The following is a 24,167-nucleotide window of genomic DNA, read 5'->3' as shown; positions in this document are numbered from 1 at the left end:
ACTTCCCTGGTCCTTCTCGCATGAACAGAGAGCAACAATACCTGAAGTCCAAAGGTGCAAACAATTCGATGTTTATTGGGGTGAACTTCCAGCAAGCATGATTTCGGTTTTCTTCCTTAGTATCCTCCTTCCCAGCTCTGACACCACAGAGCCTTACACCTGTGTCCCTGTTCCCATTCCTGCCCTTAGCCAAACATTATTCCAATTTTCTTACCCCCATTCCCATTTCCCCTCTTTAGCAAAACATGATTCCAATTTCCGCACCCCCATTCCCTGTTCCCATCCCCTCCCACCCACACCCATTCACTTCCTCATTGACTACAGATTATATAGTAAAACTTGAGTTCTGCTTAGCTATACCTTAACCAATCATTTTCCTGAAATTTAACTAACCAATCCTAATGTATTGTAACATGATTACGTAACCAATTATATCCCACCACCTTAATTAGTTTACACCCAGCAAAATTAATTATACAGCAGACAGGAACAATCACAGAACCAGACAGATTATACAGACAAACAATAGCAAAGTGGGAACTATAATGACAAAACAATACAGAAGTGAGGATTTCACATCCCAGTTATTGAAAAGTGAGTTCTTGCCAGACAGGATGCTATCAAACTAAGTTTCCTTTTACATTTTCTAGGCACTTCCCTTTCTCTAGAGGTGATAGGAGTACAATCCTGTCCTGATAGTGCCTAACAGCCCATGTTCTCTGTGTATATATAATGTCTTCTGCAGTTTCCACAGTATGCATCCGATGAAGTGAGCTGTAGCTCACGAAAGCTCATGCTCAAATAAATTGGTTAGTCTCTAAGGTGCCACAAGTCCTCCTTTTCTTTTTGCGAATACAGACTAACACGGCTGTTACTCTGAAACCTAACAGCCCAATAGCACCTTATTTCAATGTGACTAGTTTGGGATGTGAGGAGGTGACCGGTCGCTTCCTAGCTTATGGCTACCTCTGTTGCTTAGCCAAAGGCCTTAGCCTAAGAACAGGGCCTCAGACTGTCACAGTAAGAGAAGGCCCTTACACCAGCAGACAGTGATTTTGATTCTTCTTTTATACCTCTAGAACTAGCCAAGTGATAAGAATACCCCTAAATTCTTAAAGTACAGGCCTTTGCAGACAGGGCTGAATATCTATATCCTAACAGTGGTAATAACATATTTCCATTCCACTTCTAATTATTAAAGTTAGACATTTTAAAATCAGCAGGTCTAGGTAACTTGTATCCAGGAGTTTTAAAAGAGCTCACTGAGGTGCCTGCTGGACCACTAATGTAGATTTTCAGTTTGTCTTGGAACACTGGGCAAGTTCCAGAAGACAGGACGAAAGCTAATGTTGTGCCAGCTTTCAAAAAGGGTGAACAGGATGACCTGGGTAGTTATAGGTCTTGTCAGCCTGACATTGATCCTGGGCAAGATAATGGACTATCTGAATTGGGACTCAATTAATAAAAAATTAAAGGAGGGTAATTAATGAAAATCAACATGTGCTTATGGGAAATAGATCCTAACTAACTTGATATTTTTTTTTTTTGGTGAGGTGACAAGTTTGGTTGATAAAAGTAATAGTATTAAAGTAATATACTTAAACTTCTGAAAGGCATTTGACTTGGTTCCTCACGACATTTGGATTAAAAAAGTAGAACAATATAAGATTAACATGTGTGACAAAGTTCCTCCTATACTTTGGTGGGTCTTGCGTTTATTGGCAGATTTGCTCGCCTTGGAGCTTCATGGTAGCCCTTAGTTTGGCCGTTTTTGTGAACCCACAGTCCAGGTCAACTTCTCCTGTGTCTGACCAGGAGTTGGGGGGAACTCGGGCCGGCCTTCTAACCCTGTGGTATGCAGCTGTTTAGAGTGCCTCCTGAAACAGCTGTGCGACAGCTACAACTCCCTGGGCTACTCCCCATGGCCTCCTCCCAACACCTTCTTTATCCTCATCATAGGACCTTCCGCCTGGTGTCTGATAATGATTGTACTCCTCAGTCCTCCAACAGTATGCGTTCACTCTCAGCTCCTAGCGCCTCCTTCTCCTGGCTCCTTACATGTGCACCACAAACTGAAGTGAGCTCCTTTTTAAACCCAGGTGCCTTGATTAGCCTGCCTTAATGGATTCTAACAGCTTTTTGATTGGCTGCAGGTGTTCTAATCAGCCTGTCTTAATTGTCTCCAGAAGGTTCCTGATTGTTCTGGAACCTTCCCTGTTGGGAAACGGGACGTCCCTCGCTTGCTCCTCAGCTATCTGCTTTCTATTCTTTCCTAAAGCCCCCTGGCCTGGATTTTTCTTACTTTTCGACCCTGCCTTAGTGTCCCCCCCGCGACCGGGCCAGACACTTTTTTATTTTGTTTTGTTTTTTTTGCCGTTTTTTTTTTTTGCTGCCGTTGAGTGCTGGTCGGCTGCCAGCTTGCCGCCAGAACCCCCCCCCCCCCCACGCCGGCTCTCGGGCGCAGCTATTTGCCTCAGCTGAAACCCCCGGAGGAGGGGGGGAAGATTGCCGACCCGCTATCCGGAGGGGAGAGTGGAAGCCCCCAGACCCAGCCATTTTGCTGTCAGCTTATCTCTGCAACATTCTCGGCCTGCCGGAAGCCTTGGAACACAGCCAACACAGCTGGAGAAGAAAACAGAAGACAGACATATCACCCAGGGAAGCTACAATCATCGTGGAGGGGGCTGTAAGACTGAGTAACTTTTTGAATTATACTCTCGTGGGGGGGAGTTTGACTGTGGTTTAATTGCGTTTGTGGTGGCACAGGGGGTGTGGCACGGAGCTGCCCCCTGATCCATCGGTGCCCCCCCAACATTATTACAACTGTCACGGCCCCCCGCTGTCCGTCCCTGCTGGCAATCTGCCATCTGCCTTCGGATCCAGCTGTTTGCTTTGAACTTTGCCTTTCGGACCGGACATATCAGCCGACCAAACGAGACTCTTTTTGGACAAACGTGCATGGGTCCACAACCCCCCCCCCCGGACTGTTCACCCCACAGCTTGCCCCTATCACCGGACCCCGATTTCTGTTTTTTCCTCCCTTCCCGTCCAACCCATTTGGTACCCCCCCCGCCTGCAGCCCAGCAGGGAGGAGTGGTTAATCTGCTCCTCCTTCTGGTGTCTCCCCGTCTCTCCCTGCTCACAATGGCAGGGAATGAGAGTTGTCCCTGCCCCCCTGCCCAACCCCCAACCCCCCCCCCCCACCACTGTCAAAACACCTGCCACCGCCCCCGCTGGGGCCCCGGCAGCAGGAGGCACCGGGGCGACTACTGCCGCTGCTACGTCCACTGCCCCCCTAGATTCTAGGAACCCCCCCCAGTTGGCCGGAAAGGCCAGGGTGGGAAGAAAGGAAAGGGCCCTGCTAAAACCACTAAGCCCTCCATGGCAGGGGCTGCCCCCACCGCTGTGGCCTCGTCACCGACCATGGCGTCCCTCCCTGCTGTTCCCCCCACCAGCTCTGCGAACGTCCCTCCCCCGGCCCCCAGGGCGTATGCCCGGGCGGTGGCAGGCTCCCCCATGCCTGCCGCCTCGTCATCTCGCCCACCCACTGCCTCCGCTACCATCACCAGCTGCCGGGGCCCCTTCCCCACCTTGACCAGGAGGCACGGTGTCTGTTGCCTCCTGGTGCCCGCCTCGCCCCACGTGGAGACATACGTGCAGGCGTTGGCGAAGGTGGTAGGACCCACAGCTATTGTGGCGGCCTCCAAAATGTATGGGAAGGTCGTTTTTTTCTTAGCTTCGGCGGCTGCTGCCCAGGAGGCAGTGGAGAGGGGCCTGGCGGTGGGGGGGGTGTTTGTCCCTGGGCATTCGCCTCGTCCTCACCTCCGTTCCTCCCTTTTTACCCAATGCTGCCCTGTTACCCGCTCTCTTCACCCTGGGGAAACTTGTCTCTGTCATCAGCCCTTTCCCGTTGGGCTGCAAGGACCCCACCCTCCGTCACGTCCTTTCTTTCCGCCGGCAAGTGCAGCTTCTACCGTCGGCGGCGGCGCGTGACGGAGAGGCGCTCGAGGGGTCCTTCCTAGTCCCTTACCAAGGAGCCCTCTATCGGGTCTTTTATTCCACCAGAGAGGCCCGGTGCTACCTCAGATCAGCAGGGCATGTCTGCAGAGACTGCCCTTTGGCCCAGGGGGGAGGGGCACCTGAGACCCGGCAGGACATCGGCCCCGTCGTTGCCAACGCCCCTGGCCACCCAGTACCTGAACCCAACCCTCCTCCTACTCGAACCACCGCTGCTCCCGTCTGGGCCCAAGAAACACCTTCCCTACAACGCCCAGGCGAGCAAGGGAGTCCCGCCCTTGCTATTACCAATCTGGCAGAGGCTATGGAGGAGGGTGTGGCCAAGATATTACCAGGTATAGGAGTGGGCCTGCCCCAAGGAGAACCCCCCGCCCCTCATGCTGCCTCACCGTTACCCCCCCGACACGACCCCTGCTAACCAACCCCCAGATGATGCTATGGAGGGCTGGACCCTAGTCTAGGGGAAGCAAGGCAAGCGGAAGGCTCAAGCTCCGCTGCAGCCATCCGATGCGGAAGCCCCCCAGAAGACCAGGAAGGGAGGCACTGATATTGAGCCTTCCACTACGGCCACAAGTGAGATCCATCTGCTGGTGCCGGGAGGGGAAGACAGACTGACATTGGAGGGCAGAATCCCTCCTCCATGAGAGATCCTCCCCTCCGAGACCCCTGAGGAAGTTCCTTCTGCCCGGATACCACCCGAACCCCCCCGCGAACCCCGAGGCGACTGTTGAGGCGGGCCCTAGAGGAGAGGCCCCCGGGGTAGCAGGAGTTGGCCTCTCCTCCATGTATGCGGAGATTGAGGCCCTAGATTTGACCCCAGTCACCCAGGGAGAGGATGATCTACTGCCGGCTGGCCTTGATCTGGGCAACCTCACCCCAGCCCCCCTTTCCCCATTCTCCCTCCCCCTAATTGCCTTCCCGGGTGAGCGCCCCGCAGAAGGTGGTCCACCACCTGATGCCATGGCCGCCAAGACCACCACGGAGCCAGCGCCTAGCATCACTGGGAGCCCCCTCCCTTACCCCTTAACCCTCGACTCTGCTCAGCAGGCACCTTCTTTTAGCTGCTCGCCTCCTGAAGCCCAGAGCCTTACCTCTGCCCCTGCCCCCACCCCTGTCCCTGCCCCATTCACCTCCTCCTGCAATGCTATTGCCGCCCCTGGGGTTCTTTCCCGCCTTCCGCAGATTCCCCCCAGGGAGCAGTCTTTGCACTTTCTGGTTGTGACCCATTAGGAGTTGCAATTTTTCACCCGCCATCCCTCTCCACCCCAAGGCGTGAAATGGATTTAATAACCCCAGCCTGTCAGACGCCCCGTCGGTGGTCCGCACCCTGCCTACCCGCCTTAGCGGACCACGAGGCTGCATTAAGAGCCCCACCAGGGAACACCCTGGAAATCGTAACCACCCCCCCCCCCATGAGCTGCGGCATGCACTACGGAAGTTCCTAGAACACACCCAGGGCGCCCGCAATAGGGTACAGCTAGCTCTTCAGCTATGGGGGGACTTTGATCAAATTCTTCAGGCCACAAGGGCCCTTAAAAAGGAGGGCAGGGGGCAAGGAAAGCACGGTGCTGTGGCCTACGAGCGGGCCCGCGGCTTCCGAAAAGATTTACCCATCCATGGGATGGGTCACGGGTTGCTGTGCAACCCGCCGGGGGCCACGAACACCCCCACCAATAAGAACCCCCCAGCCCTCTGCATGATGCCTCTCATTATTGCAACCTTGAACACCAGGGGCTGTAGGATGGCTCTCCGCAGGTCCCAGGTGCTCTCTTACCTTCGGGAAGGGGGGTACTCTGTAGCTTTCCTGCAGGAGACCCATACGGACTCACCCGTCGAGGCCAGGTGGCGGCTGGAGTGGGGGGACGGGGTATACTTTAGCCACTTCACGACTTGGCAAGCTGGAGTGGCGACCCTGTTCTCCCCCACCCTACGGCCCAAGGTGCTAGGGGTCACTGAGGCTGTGCCGGGCCACCTGCTGCACCTTTGAGTCCGTATGGAGGGGCTCGTGGTCAACCTTGTTAATATTTATGCCCCGCAAACGAGCCCAAAGTGGCCACAATTCTATCAGTGGGTGTCCGACCTCCTCGGCACCCTAGATTCACACGAGTGCCTGGTCCTGGGAGGAGACTTTAACACCACCCTCGAGGAACGGGACCGCTCAGGGGCCGAGCCGAGCCCAGCCGCTGCGAACATTCTTCAAGGAATAGTCGAACATCATTCCCTAGTGGACGTCTGGCATGACCATCACCCAGACGATACTTCCACGTTCACCTTTGTCCGGGTGGAGGCCCATCGGTCACACCACTCTCGGTTGGACCGTATTTACTTATCCCGTTTCCATCTTTCACAGGCCCACTCCTCCACCATTCGGCCGGCCCCATTCTCCAACCATCATTTAGCCACCATAACGGTCTCCCTCCGTGCAGAGAGACCGGGGCCAGCCTATTGGCACTTTAACAACAGCCTGTTGGAGGACGAGAGCTTTGTGACGTCCTTCCGGGAGTTTTGGCTGGCCTGGCGAGAGCAGTGGCGTGCCTTTCCCTCGGTGCGGCGATGGTGGGATCTAGGGAAGGTGCGCGCCAAGCTCTTTTGCCATGACTACACTCGGGGCACCAGCCGACGGCGAAATGCGGTGATAGAGCAGTTGGAACGGGAGGTCTTAGAGATGGAGAGGCACCTGGCCGCCAACCCCGAGGACCCGTCCCTCTGCGGAGCGTGCCGGGAGGAGCTCCGGGCCCTCGAGGACCACCGGGCCTGAGGTGCCTTCGTTCGGTCCCGCATCCGCCTCCTTTGGGAGATGGACCGCGGCTCCCACTTCTTCTATGCCCTGGAGAAAACGAGGGGGGCCAAGAAACACGTCACCTGCCTTCTTGCGGAAGACGGCACCCCCCTCACGGATCCGGAGGAGATGAGTGGGAGGGCCCGTGACTTCTACACAAGCCTTTTCTCCCCGGACCCGACCGATCCTGGCGCTTGCGGGGTGCTCTGGGAGGAACTCCCCACGGTCAGCGTGGGCGACCGAGGCTGACTAGAACTGCCTCTCACCCTGGCCGAGTTCTCGGAAGCCCTCCGTTGCATGCCCACCAATAAATCTCTGGGCATGGATGGGCTGACCGTGGAGTTTTACCGCGCATTCTGGGACATTCTTGGCCCAGACCTAGTCACCGTCTGGGCTGAGTCCTTGCAGAGCGGGGTCCTCCCTCTGTCGTGCAGGCGAGCGGTGCTCGCCTTGCTGCCGAAGAAGGGGGACCTCCGTGATCTACGAAACTGGCGTCCCGTCTCACTCCTTAGCACGGATTACAAAATCGTAGCAAAAGCAATCTCGCTGCGGCTAGGGTCCATGATGGCAGACGTGATCCACCCAGACCAGACCTATACTGTCCCCGGGTGAGCAACCTTGGTGGGCCAGCCTGTATTCCACCTTGGGGACATCAGTTGGTGGCTCCTTCACGGAGCTGTGAGCACGGGCATGTTTCTGACACGGTTTACCCCCATCCCGGATACTTGCCCTTTTTGTAATGTGAGGGAAAAACAGCCATTTATAAAACCAGAGAGGGGAGGTTGGCCCATGAAGTGTCCTGCGATTGTAGGGCCTTTCTCCGATCCTCAGTACATTCACGTATCCGGGCGGAGTTCCTCTGGGTGGCGTCCACCGACTCCCTTGATGCCTTCGAGGAGCGGTGGGCACTGTCCGGGGTTCTCTGCTCAGTGACCCCGTCCGATTCCCTCTGTCTGACCCTTTGAGGGGAAGAGCGAGAGACGCCAGCCCCAGCCGTTGCCGCTGTGGATACCATCATTACTGTCATCTAGGAGAGGTCCTATAATACATGGGTGTCTACCCCCCCCACCCCTAAACCGCCACCCCGCAGCCGTGCCCATCTTGCCAGGCACTCTCAGGAGAGGGATAATCGGTGACACTGGGCGCGGCCCTAGGTAACTCGAGGGGGTGGAAGACCACGAGTGTTGAGCAAGCCCCCCAGCTCTAGGCCCCCAGGTAACTCAGGAGGGTGGAAGACCACGAGTGTCGAGGAAGCCCCCCCCCGCTCTGGGCCCAGGCTAGCCTGAACACTTCTCCCTCCTGAAAGCTGCTGTGTTATACCTTCTGTTTGTATTGTTTTGTTGCATAGTTTTTGTTTTTTTGGTAATTCTTTGTAAGTGTTACAAATAAACTTCTTTTCTGTTTCAAAAAACAAACAAACAAAAAAAACCTTCCCTGTTACCTTACCCAGGGAAAAGGGACCTACTTAACCTGGGGCTAATATTTCTGCCTTCTGTTAGTTTCCTGTAGCCATCCTACCTGACCCTGTCACACATGGCACATATTAAATGCATTAAACATTGGCTAACCGATAGGTCTCAAAATGTAACTATAAACATGAAATCATCACTGTGCGGGTGTTTCCAGTGGGATTCCAGAAGGATTGTTTCTTGGCCTTATACTATTTAACGTTTTTACCAATGATCTGGAAGAAAACACAATCATCACTAATTAATAAATTTGCAGATGACACAGCAGTTGGGAGAGTGGTAAATAATGGAGAAGACAGGTCACTGATTCAGAAAAATCTGGATCACTTGGTAAACCCAGCACAAGTAAACAATATGTGTTTTTAATATGGCTTAATATAAATGGAGATCTCTAGGAACAAAGAATGTAGGCCATAGTCGTAGAATGGGGGAGACTGACTCTGAAAAAGATGTTGGTGTTGTGGTGGATAATCAGCTGAATATGAGCTCTCAGTGTGATGCTGTGACCAAAAGAACTAATCTGATCCTGGGATTCATAAGCAAGGGAATCTTGAGTAGGAGTGTAGATGCTTTTACCTGTTTTTGGCATTGGTGCGACCGCTGCTGGAATACTGTGCCCAGATCTGGTGTTGATAATTCAAGAAGAAAGTTGATAAATTGGAGACGGTTCATAGAAGAGCCGCAGGAATGATTATGGATTAGAAAACCATTGCCTATACCCTGCAGTTGGTTAAGCATTGTATTATGTAACCTATAATTCATAAAACTGGTAAAAAGTTAAAATCATGGTTTTGTTTTCAAAGGAAAGCAACTGCTTCCCTTATCCAGCAGTGTGCACAGTGGAGTGGGACAATCAGTATGGCAGCCAGCTGGAGAAACCTCAAACCTGGTCCGCATGAGAAACCAGTCCCTGGGACAATCTGCTCCTTCTCTGACTGCTGGTTTGGTGAGTCTGATAATTTCTGTGTTCTATTTTCCAAATAAAACTACCTAGTGAAAAGTTATTTGATCCTGTTCTTCAACTGCTTTTCTATTAGGCTAACTCAACCCTTTATCATGATTAGAGCTGCCTGGAAAATGGAACTTTTAGCTTGCTTTGGGCAGCTGTCTCCTGGGAATGCCCTGTTTCCCAGTCAGCCAGCTCCCTTGGGGATTCGACAGCATGGGGTGACAGCTGCTCAGGGTTCTGGGGCAGCCTGGGCTGGCAGGAAACCATGCAAGCTGACTGGCTGGGCATCTTTCCTGGTTGCCTGCCTTGCTTCCATCAAAAGTTGCAACAGAATTGACATGTTCCCGTGGAATGTTTTGATTCCATTGAATCTGCATTGTCCTGCTGAAAAGTCTGTCAGAAAATTTTTGACCAGCTCCAGTCGTAATTGCCTTTGATACAGCTCTTTCTGAAATGGAGACCTTTAGGTCTTGATGTTCCTTTCTTCTTAAGTACTGTAATTGACAAAGCACCAGGAAAAAAGTCAAAAGCACAAGATTGGGGAGGAGAAGATGAAAATTATCCTTAGATTTCCATTTTGTGATATATATTAAATAGCTATCCTGCACTTTGGAACACACAGATTGGTAGGCTTTATTCCCATTTCCAGAGAGCGTTTACATGGATAATGTGTGTTTATGTAGGTCACACAAGATAGAATTTTGGTGTCACAATCTCATTGTTTTTCTCAGGTTGTTATATAACTTGGTAATATATAGCAAGTTGGTTTGTTGGTTTAGTAAAAAGACAAACTTTTGGATGGAAAGCCTGAGTTTAAGCTGGCTCAGTGCCTGCCCTTCTTCCTGATCCAGACAACAGGCAGAACTCCTGGTTTTATGAGGGCCCCAAACCTTAGGACAGGGTTGGAAGGACTGAGTCTGCTAGAATATATTGTAGGGCAGAGGTGGGCAAAGTATGGTCTGCGGGCCACATCCAGGCTGCGGGACCGTCCTGCCCAGCCCCTGAACTCCTAGCCCGGGAGGCTAGCCCCTGGCCCCTCCCCTGTTGTTTCCGCTCCCCTGCAGCCTCAGTTCATTGCGCTGCCAGCGTAGTGCTCTGGGCAGCGGGGCTGCGAGCTCTTGCCGGGCAGCACAGCTGCAGAGCCGTGACCTGACCCAGTGCTCTGTGCTGCACGGTGGCATGGTTGGCTCCAGCTGGGCAGCATGGCTGCCTGTCCTGGCACTCTTGGCAGCGTGGCTGTAGCACTGCCAGCCATCGGTGCTCCAGGCAGCATGGCGGGGGGGTTGGATAGAAGGCAGGGGAGTTCGGGGTGGTGGTCAGGGGGCGGGGGTATGGATAGGGGTAAGAGGGCGGGGAACAGAGGGGGGTTGAATGGGGGCAGGAATCCCGGGGGGGCAGTCAGGAATGAGGGCGGGGGGTTGGATGGGGCAGCGGGGGGCAGTTAGGGGACAGGGTGGGGTAGATGGAGCAGGGATCCCGGGAGGGCTGTCAGGGGACAGGAACAGGAGGGGTTGGGTGGGGCAGGAGTCCCAGGCGGGGCCGTCCTGGGGCAAGAAGCAGTGGGGGTCAGACAGGGGGCCACGCCTGGCTGTTTGGGGAGGCACAGCCTCCCCCAACTGGCCCTCCATACAATTTCGGAAACCCAGTGTGGCCCTCAGGCCAAAAAGTTTGCCCGCCCCTGTTGTAGGGTGATCTCTGATAAGCTTGTTAGCATGCGTGTAGATGCTTTCATTGTTTTTAATTTTTTTTCTTCTCTGTAATGAGTTTAACATTAAGAATAAAATAGACTTGCATAGGAAGTGCTGCATTGTAACTGTTGACAATCACTCTGTTATCAGTCTCTGAAGAAAAGAAGCAAGCGGGTCAGTTTAGGCAGACTGTCTTTGCTGGAAAATACCAATGAAGAAAGGGAACTGTAGAGGCTGGGTATACCCGGGTCAAAATGAGGAGAGATGCGGGCCTTCACCTAGAAAGGCAATGGCTGGGGAGCTGGAAGTCAAGAATAGGTGCTCTTGCTGAACCATAGAGGGGAATACAGGTGCTGTTGCCCTGAATTGTTACAAAAGCCAAATCCTAAACTGAGTTAAAGGATTCAACATGAATGCATAACTTGTCAACTCTGGGAAAGGTCAAGTTTTGGCAATTTGGACATATGTTAGTGTCTTATAATTTTGTTTTGGAAATAACAGATGTCTGGCCTCAAATGGACCCTTGAAAATGAAATTTAAATCTTTAAAGAACAAAAATTGATGCATTTGCATTATTGCTTATTTTGGTTTTAAAATGAAGTGTTTGCTCATCATACATAGTTTTAATCTGTCTATGTACATTAGTTGGGTCAATGGACTGACATATTTGTGATTTGGCTTAATTGTACTCTGTCTTAGTTCGGTGGCTGTCTGCAGGCCTGGTTCTACCAGTTTTGGTTAGATATATAATCTTCCCAGGGGTTTGTGACTTGACTGTTAACAAAACAAAGAAAAAATGTTTTGACTTGTATCTTGGAACCCAACTGCTCATTTCAGGAGGATTTAAAAAGTATATTAAATACTTTAAAATAAAGGTTGACCTTTCTCTAGAACAAGGCAGATACGTTTCAGATTAGTTTTATATCATGCGCTAATGAAATTGGACAATTTTATAAATAAAAAAATACTGTGAAGGTACTTAGTTTGGACTGCTGCTTTGTTAGGGTTTTGATGATGAACTGTTGAGTTAGTGGATGTAACTTTTATACTATTTAATGGGTTCCAGACATGCTAATTCATAACCTCTTCCTACTACATAGTGACATGATAAATTTGTACTTTTTGGCTCTATTGGTGCTTTCTGTAGTACTTATTGAAAGATTAAAAAAGCAAATTGGTTACCAAGGGCTCTTCTAAAGGTATGGTTGACAAAAAAGTTAGTGCTGCGGACCCTTTAGAGAGATTTTAAAACTTGGTGGCTCACCACAACCAAATACCATTTTTTGGCACACTCGGGACACTAAATTCAGGAGTTCAGGATGCTAGCTTCAAGAGGGACACAAGAGTTTGAATGGTTTTGTGACTTTATTCAACTGCATACAGTTTGTTTAATTGTATAAATGGATCTCATCCAGATTTTTAGAACTATGATCTTTAAAAAGGGATTTTTTTGTGTTTGGACGTAGCTAAGATTTTAGTGGGAAGAATGGTCCTGTTTTGAACTGCATAGTTGCACAATGTTTATTTGAATCTCTGATAGAGCCAGACAGAAGGGCATTTTCCAAGTTGAAACCATTTCTGTGTTGAGTTTTCACAGAAATCATTGCTGAAAACCAGATTCAGAGAGAGAATGAAGTGAATGGAAGCAACACTTTCACAGCTTCATCACTAAATTATTTGTAGTCTCCTTTTAAGAGAAATCAAATTCCTGATTTGTTAAATTTGAAAACTTTGGTCTTCGTTTTGTGAAAACTAAACAGTTCTAAGAGATTTTCTCGAGGTGAAATCGTTAAGGTTGGAATAGTCAGCTGTTAGTGAGAATGGGTTTTGAATCCAGTCAGTATCTGGAGATTTGTATTCAACTCCAGGAAAATAATAATGAAAATGGGAATACAATCCGGACAAATGAGTTAATATTTGGTCTTCAATAGTGACTTTTAATTCACTTTAATTCTGTTCTTTTAAAAAGTCTAACGCTGGATCTCAGTAATTTCCTTTTCTATGTGACCTCTTTAAAGACAAACCTTCCTGAATCCCCCAATTTTCTTTGATATCTATATATTTATATTTTTACCTTGAAGTTTTAGGTTCACTGTATTCATTTGGACAAATATGTCCACCAGGTAAGTTAACACAGTCAGGAAGTCCACATTGTACATATAATCTGCAAAGTCTGTTTTCCCAAAGAAGAAAATTCTGATTGTGTGTGTCAATTCAGAGACATGTTGTAACACACTTACCACATGCCAGTTTCTTGAGTTCAATGTGAAACAGAAGCTGAGTGTGGTCAGAGCCCATGTCTTCGCACAGCATATTAAAACACTGTGTGTACACTGCCAGGGATTTTTATAAAATTAACAGGTTTAAGAACACTGTTGAGGACCTCATGTACTTCAGGTTGCAACGTCTTTCTTTCCAAAGCTTGGCAACGAATCATTCAGTGTGTCCAAATTGCTGCCTGTGTCACTCTACTCATGCAGCAACCCCACTCTTCTTTCCAGTCATGGTTGCTACCCCAACAGTGCGCAGTTCCACATGCACATCCCAGTTAGGATCTTCATCCACTATGGATTTATCGACGACCCTGAATATTTCCTCACCAGTTGTTTGGATTGGCATTTATTTGCAAAATAAGAGTTCAACTATTGTGCTTGCTTTGACAAGTTTTATATAACAGAAGCTGAGCCATTTTGGCTATGTCTGTAGATTCATCAAGCTGCAGTGCAAAATATTGACTCTTTTATTTTATCAACTAGTCCTGGACATTTTCTCCAAGATTAATCAGTGCATCGACGGATGATATTTGATATAGGACTGGTTTTCAGTGCCATGGCTGCTTATTCCCTATCATAATTCTACCCGTATATTGCTGGTGGAAATAGAAGGGTTTCACCAATGTTGTGCATTTGTTTACATTTTGCATTTCACATGGTCACAACATAACATGCTTCTAGGGCTTTTTGAGGAACAGTTGCTTCTTCAGACATAACTTTTGTTTTGCTGCTTCAGTTCTTCTTTTTTCCAGGCTCTGGTTTACAAATTCTGGGTGTTTGGTTTCTAAAGGTCTCACTAGTTTCCCTGGCCTCATACTTCAATTTACTAAGATTTGAAAACAAATGACACATTGTGGCTATGGACTTTTTACAGTTAAATCAAGACCTGAAAAATCCAAACATTAGGTGGTGGTGTCATATAGTCTACTTTTCTGTTTAACGTTATTAAAATCCTTTTTGTCTTCAGCTGAGGTTAGCTATATGTAGGCTTAGCAGCTGGAAAAATTGTTCCATTATAAATAAGATGCACATGTCTCTCCCTCTGCACCCTTCCCTTATCTTCTTATGTTGGTGCTGCTGCTTTTGGTACTAGGAGCCTCTTTGCTCTCTGCTCCAGCAGGGGATTTTAGCTGAGAGACTTTTTGCTGAAGGCTACCTGCATAAGATGCAGACCCATAGATAAGACTCCAGTGTTTTTTTTAAGTCAACTTTAATAGTCTTTTAATTAGGAAACTCCCCTGCCCTTCACCCCTCCCTCCAAAACTCCAAACCAATTGATATTGTTAAAGGCATGTCCATTAAATTTTTTCCCAAATGCTTTTGGCTCTCCTATGAACCCTTTGTGATTCCCCAGGGAAGCCATGGTTCACAGTTTGGGAAGCACTGTTCTACAGTCAACTTTTTGACTTAAAGGAATGGAGTTCAGCTGTAATGCTGAAATTTTAATAGTTGCATCAATATGTGCTGTAGTTCTCAGGCAGATACATATGGTCACACTCTATTTTCATTGCTCTATAGTAACTTACATTGGGGTCAGTTAAGGATAGAGATTCAGATGTAAAGCCAGGACTCTGAATTTTCTTGCTTTTGTTGGTTTAAATCAGAACTTTTAAAATTTATTTTAACAGTTGTTAGTATTCAATTTTATACTGATTTGGGTTCCAAAACAATGACTAATAGCTTGTGGCAAGATGAACACCTAATTATATGCAATGAATTCTGGGACTTTGAACTACTTAAGACGTTTGGAGCTGTTTTAGTATGCTTGTGGTTTTGGAAGATGTTTTACAAATTTCAACAGGAAAAGGATCCTTGCCAGGAGATTTAATCACTTTTGAAAAATTGCTCTGAAAAGAGATGGATAAATAGAGTAGTATAATGTCAATATTAATATATCTGTTGATTCTCAGAGCTTGAACTTTTGTAGTGATATATATGCCATTTCAGAACTGTTCATTATATGTTTCCATAAAATAGATGGAACAGGAAAAGAAAATGGCAATCGAGTGCCAAAAAGGTGGGATATTGAAAACAGTCATCTTTACTGCATGCACTTGAATGGTTTGTTTCTGCTCCCACTCATTTGACAATCTGGACTTGGTTTTCCTCTGGTGTTTGAATTTTCTAGGTGGAGTAACCTGTCATGGGCCTTGTCAGGGTTCCTTCTCCACTCTGAACTCTAGGGTACAGATATGGGGACCTGCATGAAAGACCCCCTAAGCTTATTTTTACCAGCTTAGGTTAAAAACTTCCCCAAGGTACAAACTTTGCCTTGTCCTTGAACAGTATGCTGCCACCACCAACCGTTTTAAACAAAGAACAGGGAAAAAGACCACTTGGAGACATCTTTCCCCCAAAATATCCCCCCAGGCCCTACACCCCCTTTCCTGGGGAAGGCTTGATGATAATCCTCACCAATTTGTACAGGTAAACACAGACCCAAACCCTTGGATCTTAAGAACAATGAAAAATCAATCAGGTTCTTAAAAGAAGAATTTTAATTCAAGAAAAGGTAAAAGAATCACCTCTGTAAAATCAGGATGGGAAATACTTTACAGGGTATTCAGATTTAAAACACAGAGGATCCCCCTCTGGGCAAAACCTTAAAGTTACAGAAAAGAGGAATAAACCTCCCTCTTAACACAGGGAAAATTCACATAAAACAAAAGATAAACTAATCCGCCTTGCCTGGCTTACCTATACTGGTTGCAATATTGGAGACTTAGATTAGGATGGGTTGGAGAAAATGGATTTCTGCCTGACGTCTCAGTCCCAAGAGAGAACAACACGTAAACAAAGAGCACAAAACAAAAGCTTCCCTCTCCCCACCCGTATCTGAAAGTGTCTTCTCCCCTTATTGGTCCTTTGGGTCAGGTGCCTGTCAGGTTAGCTGAGCTTCTTAACCCTTTACAGGTAACAGGATGTTTCCTCTGGCCAGGAGGGATTTTATAGCACTGTATACAGAAGGGTGGTTACCCTTCCCTTTATATTTGACAGGCCTCCAAAAGTTTTTTTCTTGTTTTCTTTTTCTCCCTTTCCAGCGGCACTACTTCTACTCCTGTGCTTTGATTGCTATCTCTTAGATTTTTGAACACATTCATGAAGTAAATTGATAAAGTAACCATAACAATCCTGCAGAGACTGGAGTGCAGCCTTTTAAACTAATAAGACTGACGACTAAGTTGCGTATGAATATTAGCTCATAAACGTCTAGGAGTGTTCTAGATTGTCAGAAACCCAATTTACAGGTAGGGTAAAATGTTTTTGCATTTACATATGTGGCAATCTGGATCCATGGGCTTCAAGTAGCACAACCCATTGGATCCTTGACTCTGGGAGGAAAAAGCTTGTACAGAATGACAGTGCTCAGTACTCGCCTCCAGAGGGAGCCCAGCATTGGCAGATGTCAATCAAGCCTCTTGTGCCTTTTAAATGTACTGTTTGTAAGGACTTTCAGGTGGTGACCTCACTCCATTCTTCTGCTGAATCCCTCTAACTCTTCTAGCCATAAGGTAGCTATGGCTCTACTAGAGTGACCATGAGTCCTGCAGGTGGGGAACACCCTGAAGCTTTTTATAGACATTAGAGGACTTTACCACTTAGCTGTGATAGTTAAGGAAAACTTGACCTTTTTGACATGCTTTCTGATAAGTCTGAGGGAGTTTGAGTGAGTTTTATGTACAACTTGCAGGTTCTAAGTTAGCAGTATGAATTCAGGAAAAGAACTTAGGCATTATTGTGGAAAACTCAATGGAGACCTGTGTTCAATATGTTGTCAAAAAAAAAGAAGCAAACAATAAGTTAGTACGTTTAAGCAATGGGTTGGAGAATAATACATAAAATATTATAATGCAATTATGTAAATCCGTGGTTTGCTTTCAAAGTATATTGCAGAATTAATCTGGATTAGCTAGTGAGAATGTTAGAGGGTGGAAAAGTTCTCCTTGAGTGTGTGGGGGGAAAAATGAAATTGTAGTGAAATTTACTTTTATGAAAGAGTTCAATAAAAGGGGACATGATCAAAATATACAAAATGAATAGATCATGAGCTTGTCTTGTCTCATAACACAAGAGCCAAGGGAAAATCCTTTCAAACAAAGAGTTATTACACAGTGGAATTCATTGACACAGGATGTTGGTTAGACTACGAACTTGACAAAATTCATGGATGTTTAAGTAGATAACGGGAAAAAAAGAGCATGAGGGAGTTTGGAATGAATATAAAATCTCAAGCTTTAGGGCTTAAACTAATTCTTAGACTGTTAGAGGTTAGAATGAGACCTTCATGGGGGCAGATGACCCTATGTGGCCCTATTTCAGGGTTTTTTGCACCTTCTTCTGAAGTATTTGGCCACTGTCAGAGACAAAGTTCTGGACTACCATTTTCGTGCCAAATGTGAGAAGAACAGATGTCTTAGGATTCACAAAGAGCCCTTCAAGCACTGTCTGCCCCTCCTCATGGAAAAGAAATCTGACAGTAAATGTTGCATCTTGGGTAAAATGCAGTCGCCTGAGAGAACTTTCCCTTTCAGGGTATCCGATATTAAGATGGTCCCAGAATAAGAGCAATAGATGATCCCATCTTCTGGGTCAGATAAAGGACAATGATCCGAGGAGGAGGAATTACTTTGAAGGGGCCTGTCAGTAGAAAGATAGTGGCTTCTGTGAAGAACCTTTGAATCATTGGGTTTTTTTCTGCTCTCTGTTGGCTTGGTATAAAACGTATAAGCAGACTGAAGCTTGTAGATGACTGCAAAACTTTAGCAGAACCATGGAGGCCAATGATCATAGAATCATAGGACTGGAAGGGACCTCCAGGGGTCATCTAGTCTAGTCCCCTGCACTCATGGTAGGACTAAGTATTATCTAGACCCTGACAAGTGTTTTTTCTTACCTGCTCTTAAAATCCTCTATAATGAAGATTCTGCAATCTCCCTAGGCAATTTATTCCAGTGCTTAACTGCCCTGACAGGAAGTTTTTCCTAATGTACAACCTTAAACCTCCCTTGCTGCAATTTAAGCCCATTGCTTCTTGTCCTGTCCTCAGAGGTTGAGAAGAACAATTTTTCTTCCCTCCTCCTTGTAACAACCTTTTATGTACTTGCAAACTGTTATGTCACCTCTGTCTTCTCTTTTCCAGACTAAAGAAACGCAATTTTTTCAATCTTCCCTCATAGGTCATGTTTTCTAGACCTTCAGTCATTTTTGTTGTTCTTCTCTAGACTTTCTCCAGTTTGTCCACATCTTTCCTGAAATGTGGTGCCCAGAACTGGACACAATACTCCAGCTGAGGCCTAATCAGCACTGAGTAGAGCGGAAGAATTACTTCTCATGTCTTGCTTACAAGACTCCTGCTAATACATCCCAGAATGATGTTTGCTTTTTTTGCAACACCGTTGACTCATGTTCAGCTTGTGGTCCACTATGACTCCCAGATCCCTTTCTGCAGTACTTCTTCCAACCAAGCTGTGGTTCCAACCAATCTTCTTTTACTATTGTGGGATAACTCACATGACTGGAGTACTGTCATGGGTGTATATAAACTGTTCAGGAAGGACAGGCAGGGCAGAAAAGGTGGGGGAGTTGCATTGTATGTAAGAGAGCAGCATGACTGCTCAGAGCTCCAGTATGAAACTGCAGAAAAACCTGAGAGTCTCTGGATTAAGTTTAGAAGCGTGAGCAACAAGGGTGATGTCGTGGTGGGAGTCTGCTATAGACCACCGGACCAGGGGGATGAGGTGGATGAGGCTTTCTTCTGGCAACTAACAGAAGTTACTAGATCGCAGGCCCTGGTTCTCATGGGAGACTTCAATCACTCTGATACCTGCTGGGAGAGCAATACAGTGGTGCACAGACAATCCAGGAAGTTTTTGGAAAGCGTAGGGGATAATTTCCTGGTGCAAGTGCTGGAGGAACCAACTAGGGGCAGAGCTCTTCTTGACCTGCTGCTCACGAACCAGGAAGAATTAGTAGGGAAAGCAAAAGTGGATGGGAACCTGGGAGGCAGTGACCATGAGATGGTCGAGTTGAGGATCCTGACACAAGGAAGAAAGGAGAGCAGCAGAATACGGACCCTGGACTTAGAAAAGCAGACTTTGACTCCCTCAGGGAACTCAGAAATCTGATGAGGTTCAATAAGGATAAGTGCAGGGTCCTGCACTTAGGACGGAAGAACCCAATGCACAGCTACAGACTAGGAACCGAATGGCTAGGCAGCAGTTCTGCGGAAAAGGACCTAGGGGTGACAGTGGACGAGAAGCTGGATATGAGTCAGCCGTGTGCCCTTGTTACCAAGAAGGCCAATGGCATTTTGGGATGTATAAGTAGGGGCATAGCGAGCAGATCGAGGGACGTGATCGTTCCCCTCTATTCGACATTGGTGAGGCCTCATCTGGAGTACTGTGTCCAGTTTTGGGCCCCACACTACAAGAAGGATGTGGAGAAATTGGAGAGAGTCCAGCGAAGGGCAACAAAAATGATTAGGGGACTGGAACACATGACTTATGAGGAGAGGCTGAGGGAACTGCGATTGTTTAGTCTGCAGAAGAGAAGAATGAGGGGGGATTTGATAGCTGCTTTCAACTACCTGAGAGGTAGTTTCAGAGAGGATGGTTCTAGACAATTCTTAGTGGTGGAAGAGGACAGGACAAGGAGTAATGGTCTCAAGTTGCAGTGTGGGAGGTTTAGGTTGGATATTCGGAAAAACTTTTTCACTAGGAGGGTGGTGAAACACTGGAATGCGTTACCTAGGGAGGTGGTGGAATCTCCTTCCTTAGAAGTTTTTAAGGTCAGGCTTGACAAAGCCTCGGCTGGGATGATTTAATTGGGGATGGGTCCTGCTTTTGAGCAGGGGGTTGTACTAGATGACCTCCTGAGGTCCCTTCCAACCCTGATATTCTATGATTCTATGATGGGCAGGATCCCCTGGGAGAATAACATGAGGGGGAAAGGAGTGCAGGAGAGCTGGCTGTATTTTAAAGAATCCTCATTGAGGTTACAGGGACAAACCATCCCGATGTGTAGAAAGAATAGTAAATATGGCAGGCGACCAGCTTGGCTTAACAGTGAAATCCTTGCTGATCTTAAACACTAAAAAGAAGCTTACAAGAAGAGGAAGATTGGACAAATGACCAAGGAAGAGTATAAAAATATTGCTCGGGCATGCAGGAGTGAAATCAGGAAGGCCAAATCACACCTGGAGCTGCAGCGAGTAGGAGACATTAAGAGCAACAAGAAGGGTTTCTTCAGGTATGTTAGCAACAAGAAGAAAGTCAAGGAAAGTGTGGGCCCCTTACTGAATGAGGGAGGCAACCTAGTGACAGAGGATGTGGAAAAAGCTAATGTACTCAATGCTTTTTTTTGCTTCTCTCTTCACGAACAAGGTCAGCTCCCAGACTGCTGCACTGGGCAGCACAGCATGGGGGGGAGGTGACCAGCCCCCTGTGGAGAAAGAAGTGGTTCGGGACTATTTAGAAAACCTGGACAAGCACAAGTCCCTGGGGCCGGATGCGCTGCATCCGAGAGTGCTGAAGGAGTTGGCGGATGTGATTGCAGAGCCATTGGCTGTTATCTTTGAAAACTCATGGTGATCAGGGGAGGTCCCGGACGACTGGAAAAAGGCTAATGTAGTGCCCATCTTTAAAAAAGGGAAGGAGGAGGATCCTGGGAACTACAGGCCTGTCAGCCTCACCTCAGTCCCTGGAAAAATCGTGGAGCAGGTCCTCAAGGAATCAATTCTGAAGCACTTAGAGGAGAGGAAAGTGATCAGGAACAGTCAGCATGGATTCACCAAGGGCAAGTCATGCCTGACTAATCTAATTGCCTTCTTATGACGAGATAACTGTCTCTGTGAATGAGGGGAAAGCAGTGGACGTGTTATTCCTCGACTTTAGCAAAGCTTTTGACACGGTCTCCCACAGTATTCTTGCCAGCAAGTTAAAGTAGTATGGGCTGGATGAATGGACTATAAGGTGGATAGAAAGCTGGCTAGATTGTCGGGCTCAACGGGTAGTGATCAATGGCTCCATGACTAGTTGGCAGCTGGTATCAAGTGGAGTGCCCCAAAGGTTGGTCTTGAGGCTGGGTTTGTTCAATATCTTCATTAAGGATCTGGAGGATGGTGTGGACTGCACCCTCAGCAAGTTTGCGGATGACAGTAAACTGGGAGAAGAGGTAGATACGCTGGAGGGTAGGGATAGGATACAGAGGGCCCTAGACTAATTAGAGGATTGGGCCAAAAGAAGTCTGAGGTTCAACAAGGACAAGTGCAGAATCCTGTACTTAGGATGGAAGAATCCAATGCACCGCTACAGACTAGGGACCGAATGGCTAGGCAGCAGTTCTGCAGAAAAGGACCGAGGGGTTACAGTGGACGAGAAGCTGGATATGAGTCAACAGTGTGCCCTTGTTACCAAGAAGGCCAATGGCATTTGGGGCTGTATAAGTAGGTGCATTGCCAGCAGATCGAGGGACACGATCATTCCCCACTATTCGACATTGGTGAGGCCTCATCTGGAGTACTGTGTCCAGTTTTGGGCCCCACACTACAAGAAGAATTGGAAAAGTCCAATGGAGGGACTGTGGAAAAATTGGAAAGCGTCCAGTGGAGGGCAACGAAAATGATTAGGGGACTGGAACACATGAGTTATGAGGAGAGGCTGAGGGAACTGGGATTGTTTAGTCTGCAGAAGAGAAGAATGAGGGGGGATTTGATAGCTGCTTTAAACTACCTGAAAGGGGGTTCCAAAGAGGATGGCTCTAGACTGTTCTCAGTGGTAGCTGATGACAGAACGAGGAGTAATGGTCTCAAGTTGCAGTGGGGGAGGTTTAGGTTGGATATTAGGAAAAACTTTTTCACTAGGAGGGTGGTGAAACACTGGAATGCATTACCTAGGGAGGTGGTGGAATCTCCTTTCTTTGAGATTTTTAAGGTCAGGCTTGACAAAGCCCTGGCTGGGATGATTTATTTGGGGATTGGTCCTGGTTTGAGCAGGGGGTTGGACTAGGTGACCAACTGAGGTCCCTTCCAACCCTGATATTCTATGATTCTTTTCTGGGCTAAGCACTTTTGTTCACATGCAGTGCCATATACCACATTATTTGGATGATACCCAGAGTTATGGTCTTGACTGCATTAGTTAAAATATCTTTGTGACTGAAAAAGTATACTGTACATAGGATTAATTCTCCAAGGCCAGAGTAACAACTCTTCCTTTTAGAAGCAGTCTGCTCTTTGGAGAAGTTAGAAATGATCCAGTAATCTATCCACTTCTTAGAACTATGGTCTCCCTATTACAGGCCTATGAGTTGGAGCTCTAGTTTGTATTTTAAAAGGAACAACATATTTAGTGTCTTGAGTCTATTGGCCTTGAAAAAGTGAGGCAGTTCGCTTTCAGCTACCTTCATTCCCAAAGACCTGACTTCAAGTTTCTTTCTAGTTTTGAGCAGTCAGCTAGAAGGTGCAAGGGTCCAGATGCAGAGCCCTCACAGCAGGGGAAGCTGAGAGACTCCTTACATGCCTGACTCCAGACAACATTGGACCATTAGGTCCAAGACACAAATGTACCCCAATAAAATTCCCCAGCCATGAATGGGGAATTTTGCACAGAGCTATGCAGATGGGATAGTGAGGGGATGGTTGGAATGGTAGGCTCAGTGGAATTTGAGGTTGGGGCTGCTGGTAGGGTGACCAGATGTTCCGATTTTTGGGTGTTTTTCTTATATAGACTTCTATTACCCCCCACCCTCTGTCCCGATTTTTCATATTTACTGTCTAGTCACCCTAGCTGCTGGAAGTCTGACGACATCTGTAGTGGGGCAGAATTAAGGTTGTAGTTTATTCTCTGATGTACGGTCATGTGTGCATTTTTGGTGGAGGAGAGTGTATGTATCATGGTTTGCCTTAAGTTTTCATTTTCTTGCTTTCTAGGTTTTATTTTACGTATGTCATGTATATAGCCCAATGTTAACTAACACACAACACTGCTTTTGTGTATTAATATCGATAAGTACTCAAAACAGTATATAAAAATGGTGTTTGAGAGTATTATTGGCTCTGCTCTCTGACAGCTGAAGCAGAAATCTTCTTTATTACAGAATGGTCTATTTCAGAATTGTATTAATTTCTTGCGACTGAATAAATGTGTATGGTGTATGTCTGTGAAAACCTCAGTAATTCGAGGTTGCTTTCAATGTTCCCTCTAACTTTTTCCATCCATGTGCGGAATGAATTTTGTTATGTGCAGCACCAATATTGAGATAATATGCGGATATGTGCCATCACCTTTGTACTTTCATGGCAGCCTTTACTCCGCCAAGAGCTCACAATATCTTACTGCTTGTACCTAGCTGGGTCTTAGGGAAGGTTTGTCTTCAGGTGACGACTGCAGTACCTATCAGTACATGCTTCGCAAACTATACATTTAAATGCACCACTGAAATGCAGCCACCTGTGAGGTGGAAAGTCAGCAGCCAGCTAGGTCAACAGCACAGAGAGCACTGTGCAGTAGTTAGAAAAGAGAAGGGGAATTTTGGATAGGAAGAATCTTTTCCTCTTATGCAAAATGCTGGGGATACGTAATGTTCAGACAGGGCTTCATCTGTAAAGGTCTCATCTGAATGTAAAATATAACACCACAATATTAGAAATCGAAGTAAATGTTTCTTTTTAAATTAGGACACTGAGACTCAAAATAATTTAAAAAAGCACTCAAATTCCCCTTGCTACCATCCTCTTGTATGAACAAGACAAGGCACTTTTAAAGTCCTATAAGCTATTGAACCTTCATGTTTATATTTTTACCCTGGATTAGTTTGGACAATTAAAGTAGCACAGTCAAGTTCACCTTAAGATTCTCATGCATAGATAAAATGTTCCAATATCTAGGTTATTACAGTGAAACGCATATAGCTCTGTAAATTTACACAGTACTTTACAAATATATGGGTTCAGGCAAACTTTCACTTCACATGAAGTTCTCCCACTTCTTTCCA

The 24,167-nt window shown here is 46.9% G+C and overlaps 1 protein-coding gene across 7 annotated transcripts in view; it reads left to right on the top strand.

The window, feature by feature from the left end:
* The window catches only part of MAST2 (microtubule associated serine/threonine kinase 2), a 388,109-nt gene that overhangs the window by 54,961 nt on the left and 308,981 nt on the right, over positions 1-24,167 (top strand). For all 7 annotated transcript variants that reach the window (XM_073357844.1, XM_073357842.1, XM_073357843.1 and 4 more), the window contains one exon: positions 9,069-9,211. In XM_073357844.1, the coding sequence (XP_073213945.1) occupies positions 9,069-9,211 (143 nt within the window). The remainder of the gene's footprint in view (positions 1-9,068; positions 9,212-24,167) is intronic.

Source organism: Lepidochelys kempii, chromosome 8 (genome assembly GCF_965140265.1).
Source record: "Lepidochelys kempii isolate rLepKem1 chromosome 8, rLepKem1.hap2, whole genome shotgun sequence".
Taxonomy (NCBI): domain Eukaryota; kingdom Metazoa; phylum Chordata; order Testudines; family Cheloniidae; genus Lepidochelys; species Lepidochelys kempii.
Note: the sequence above shows the minus strand (reverse complement) of the source record. Positions and strands in the feature narration are given on the sequence as shown.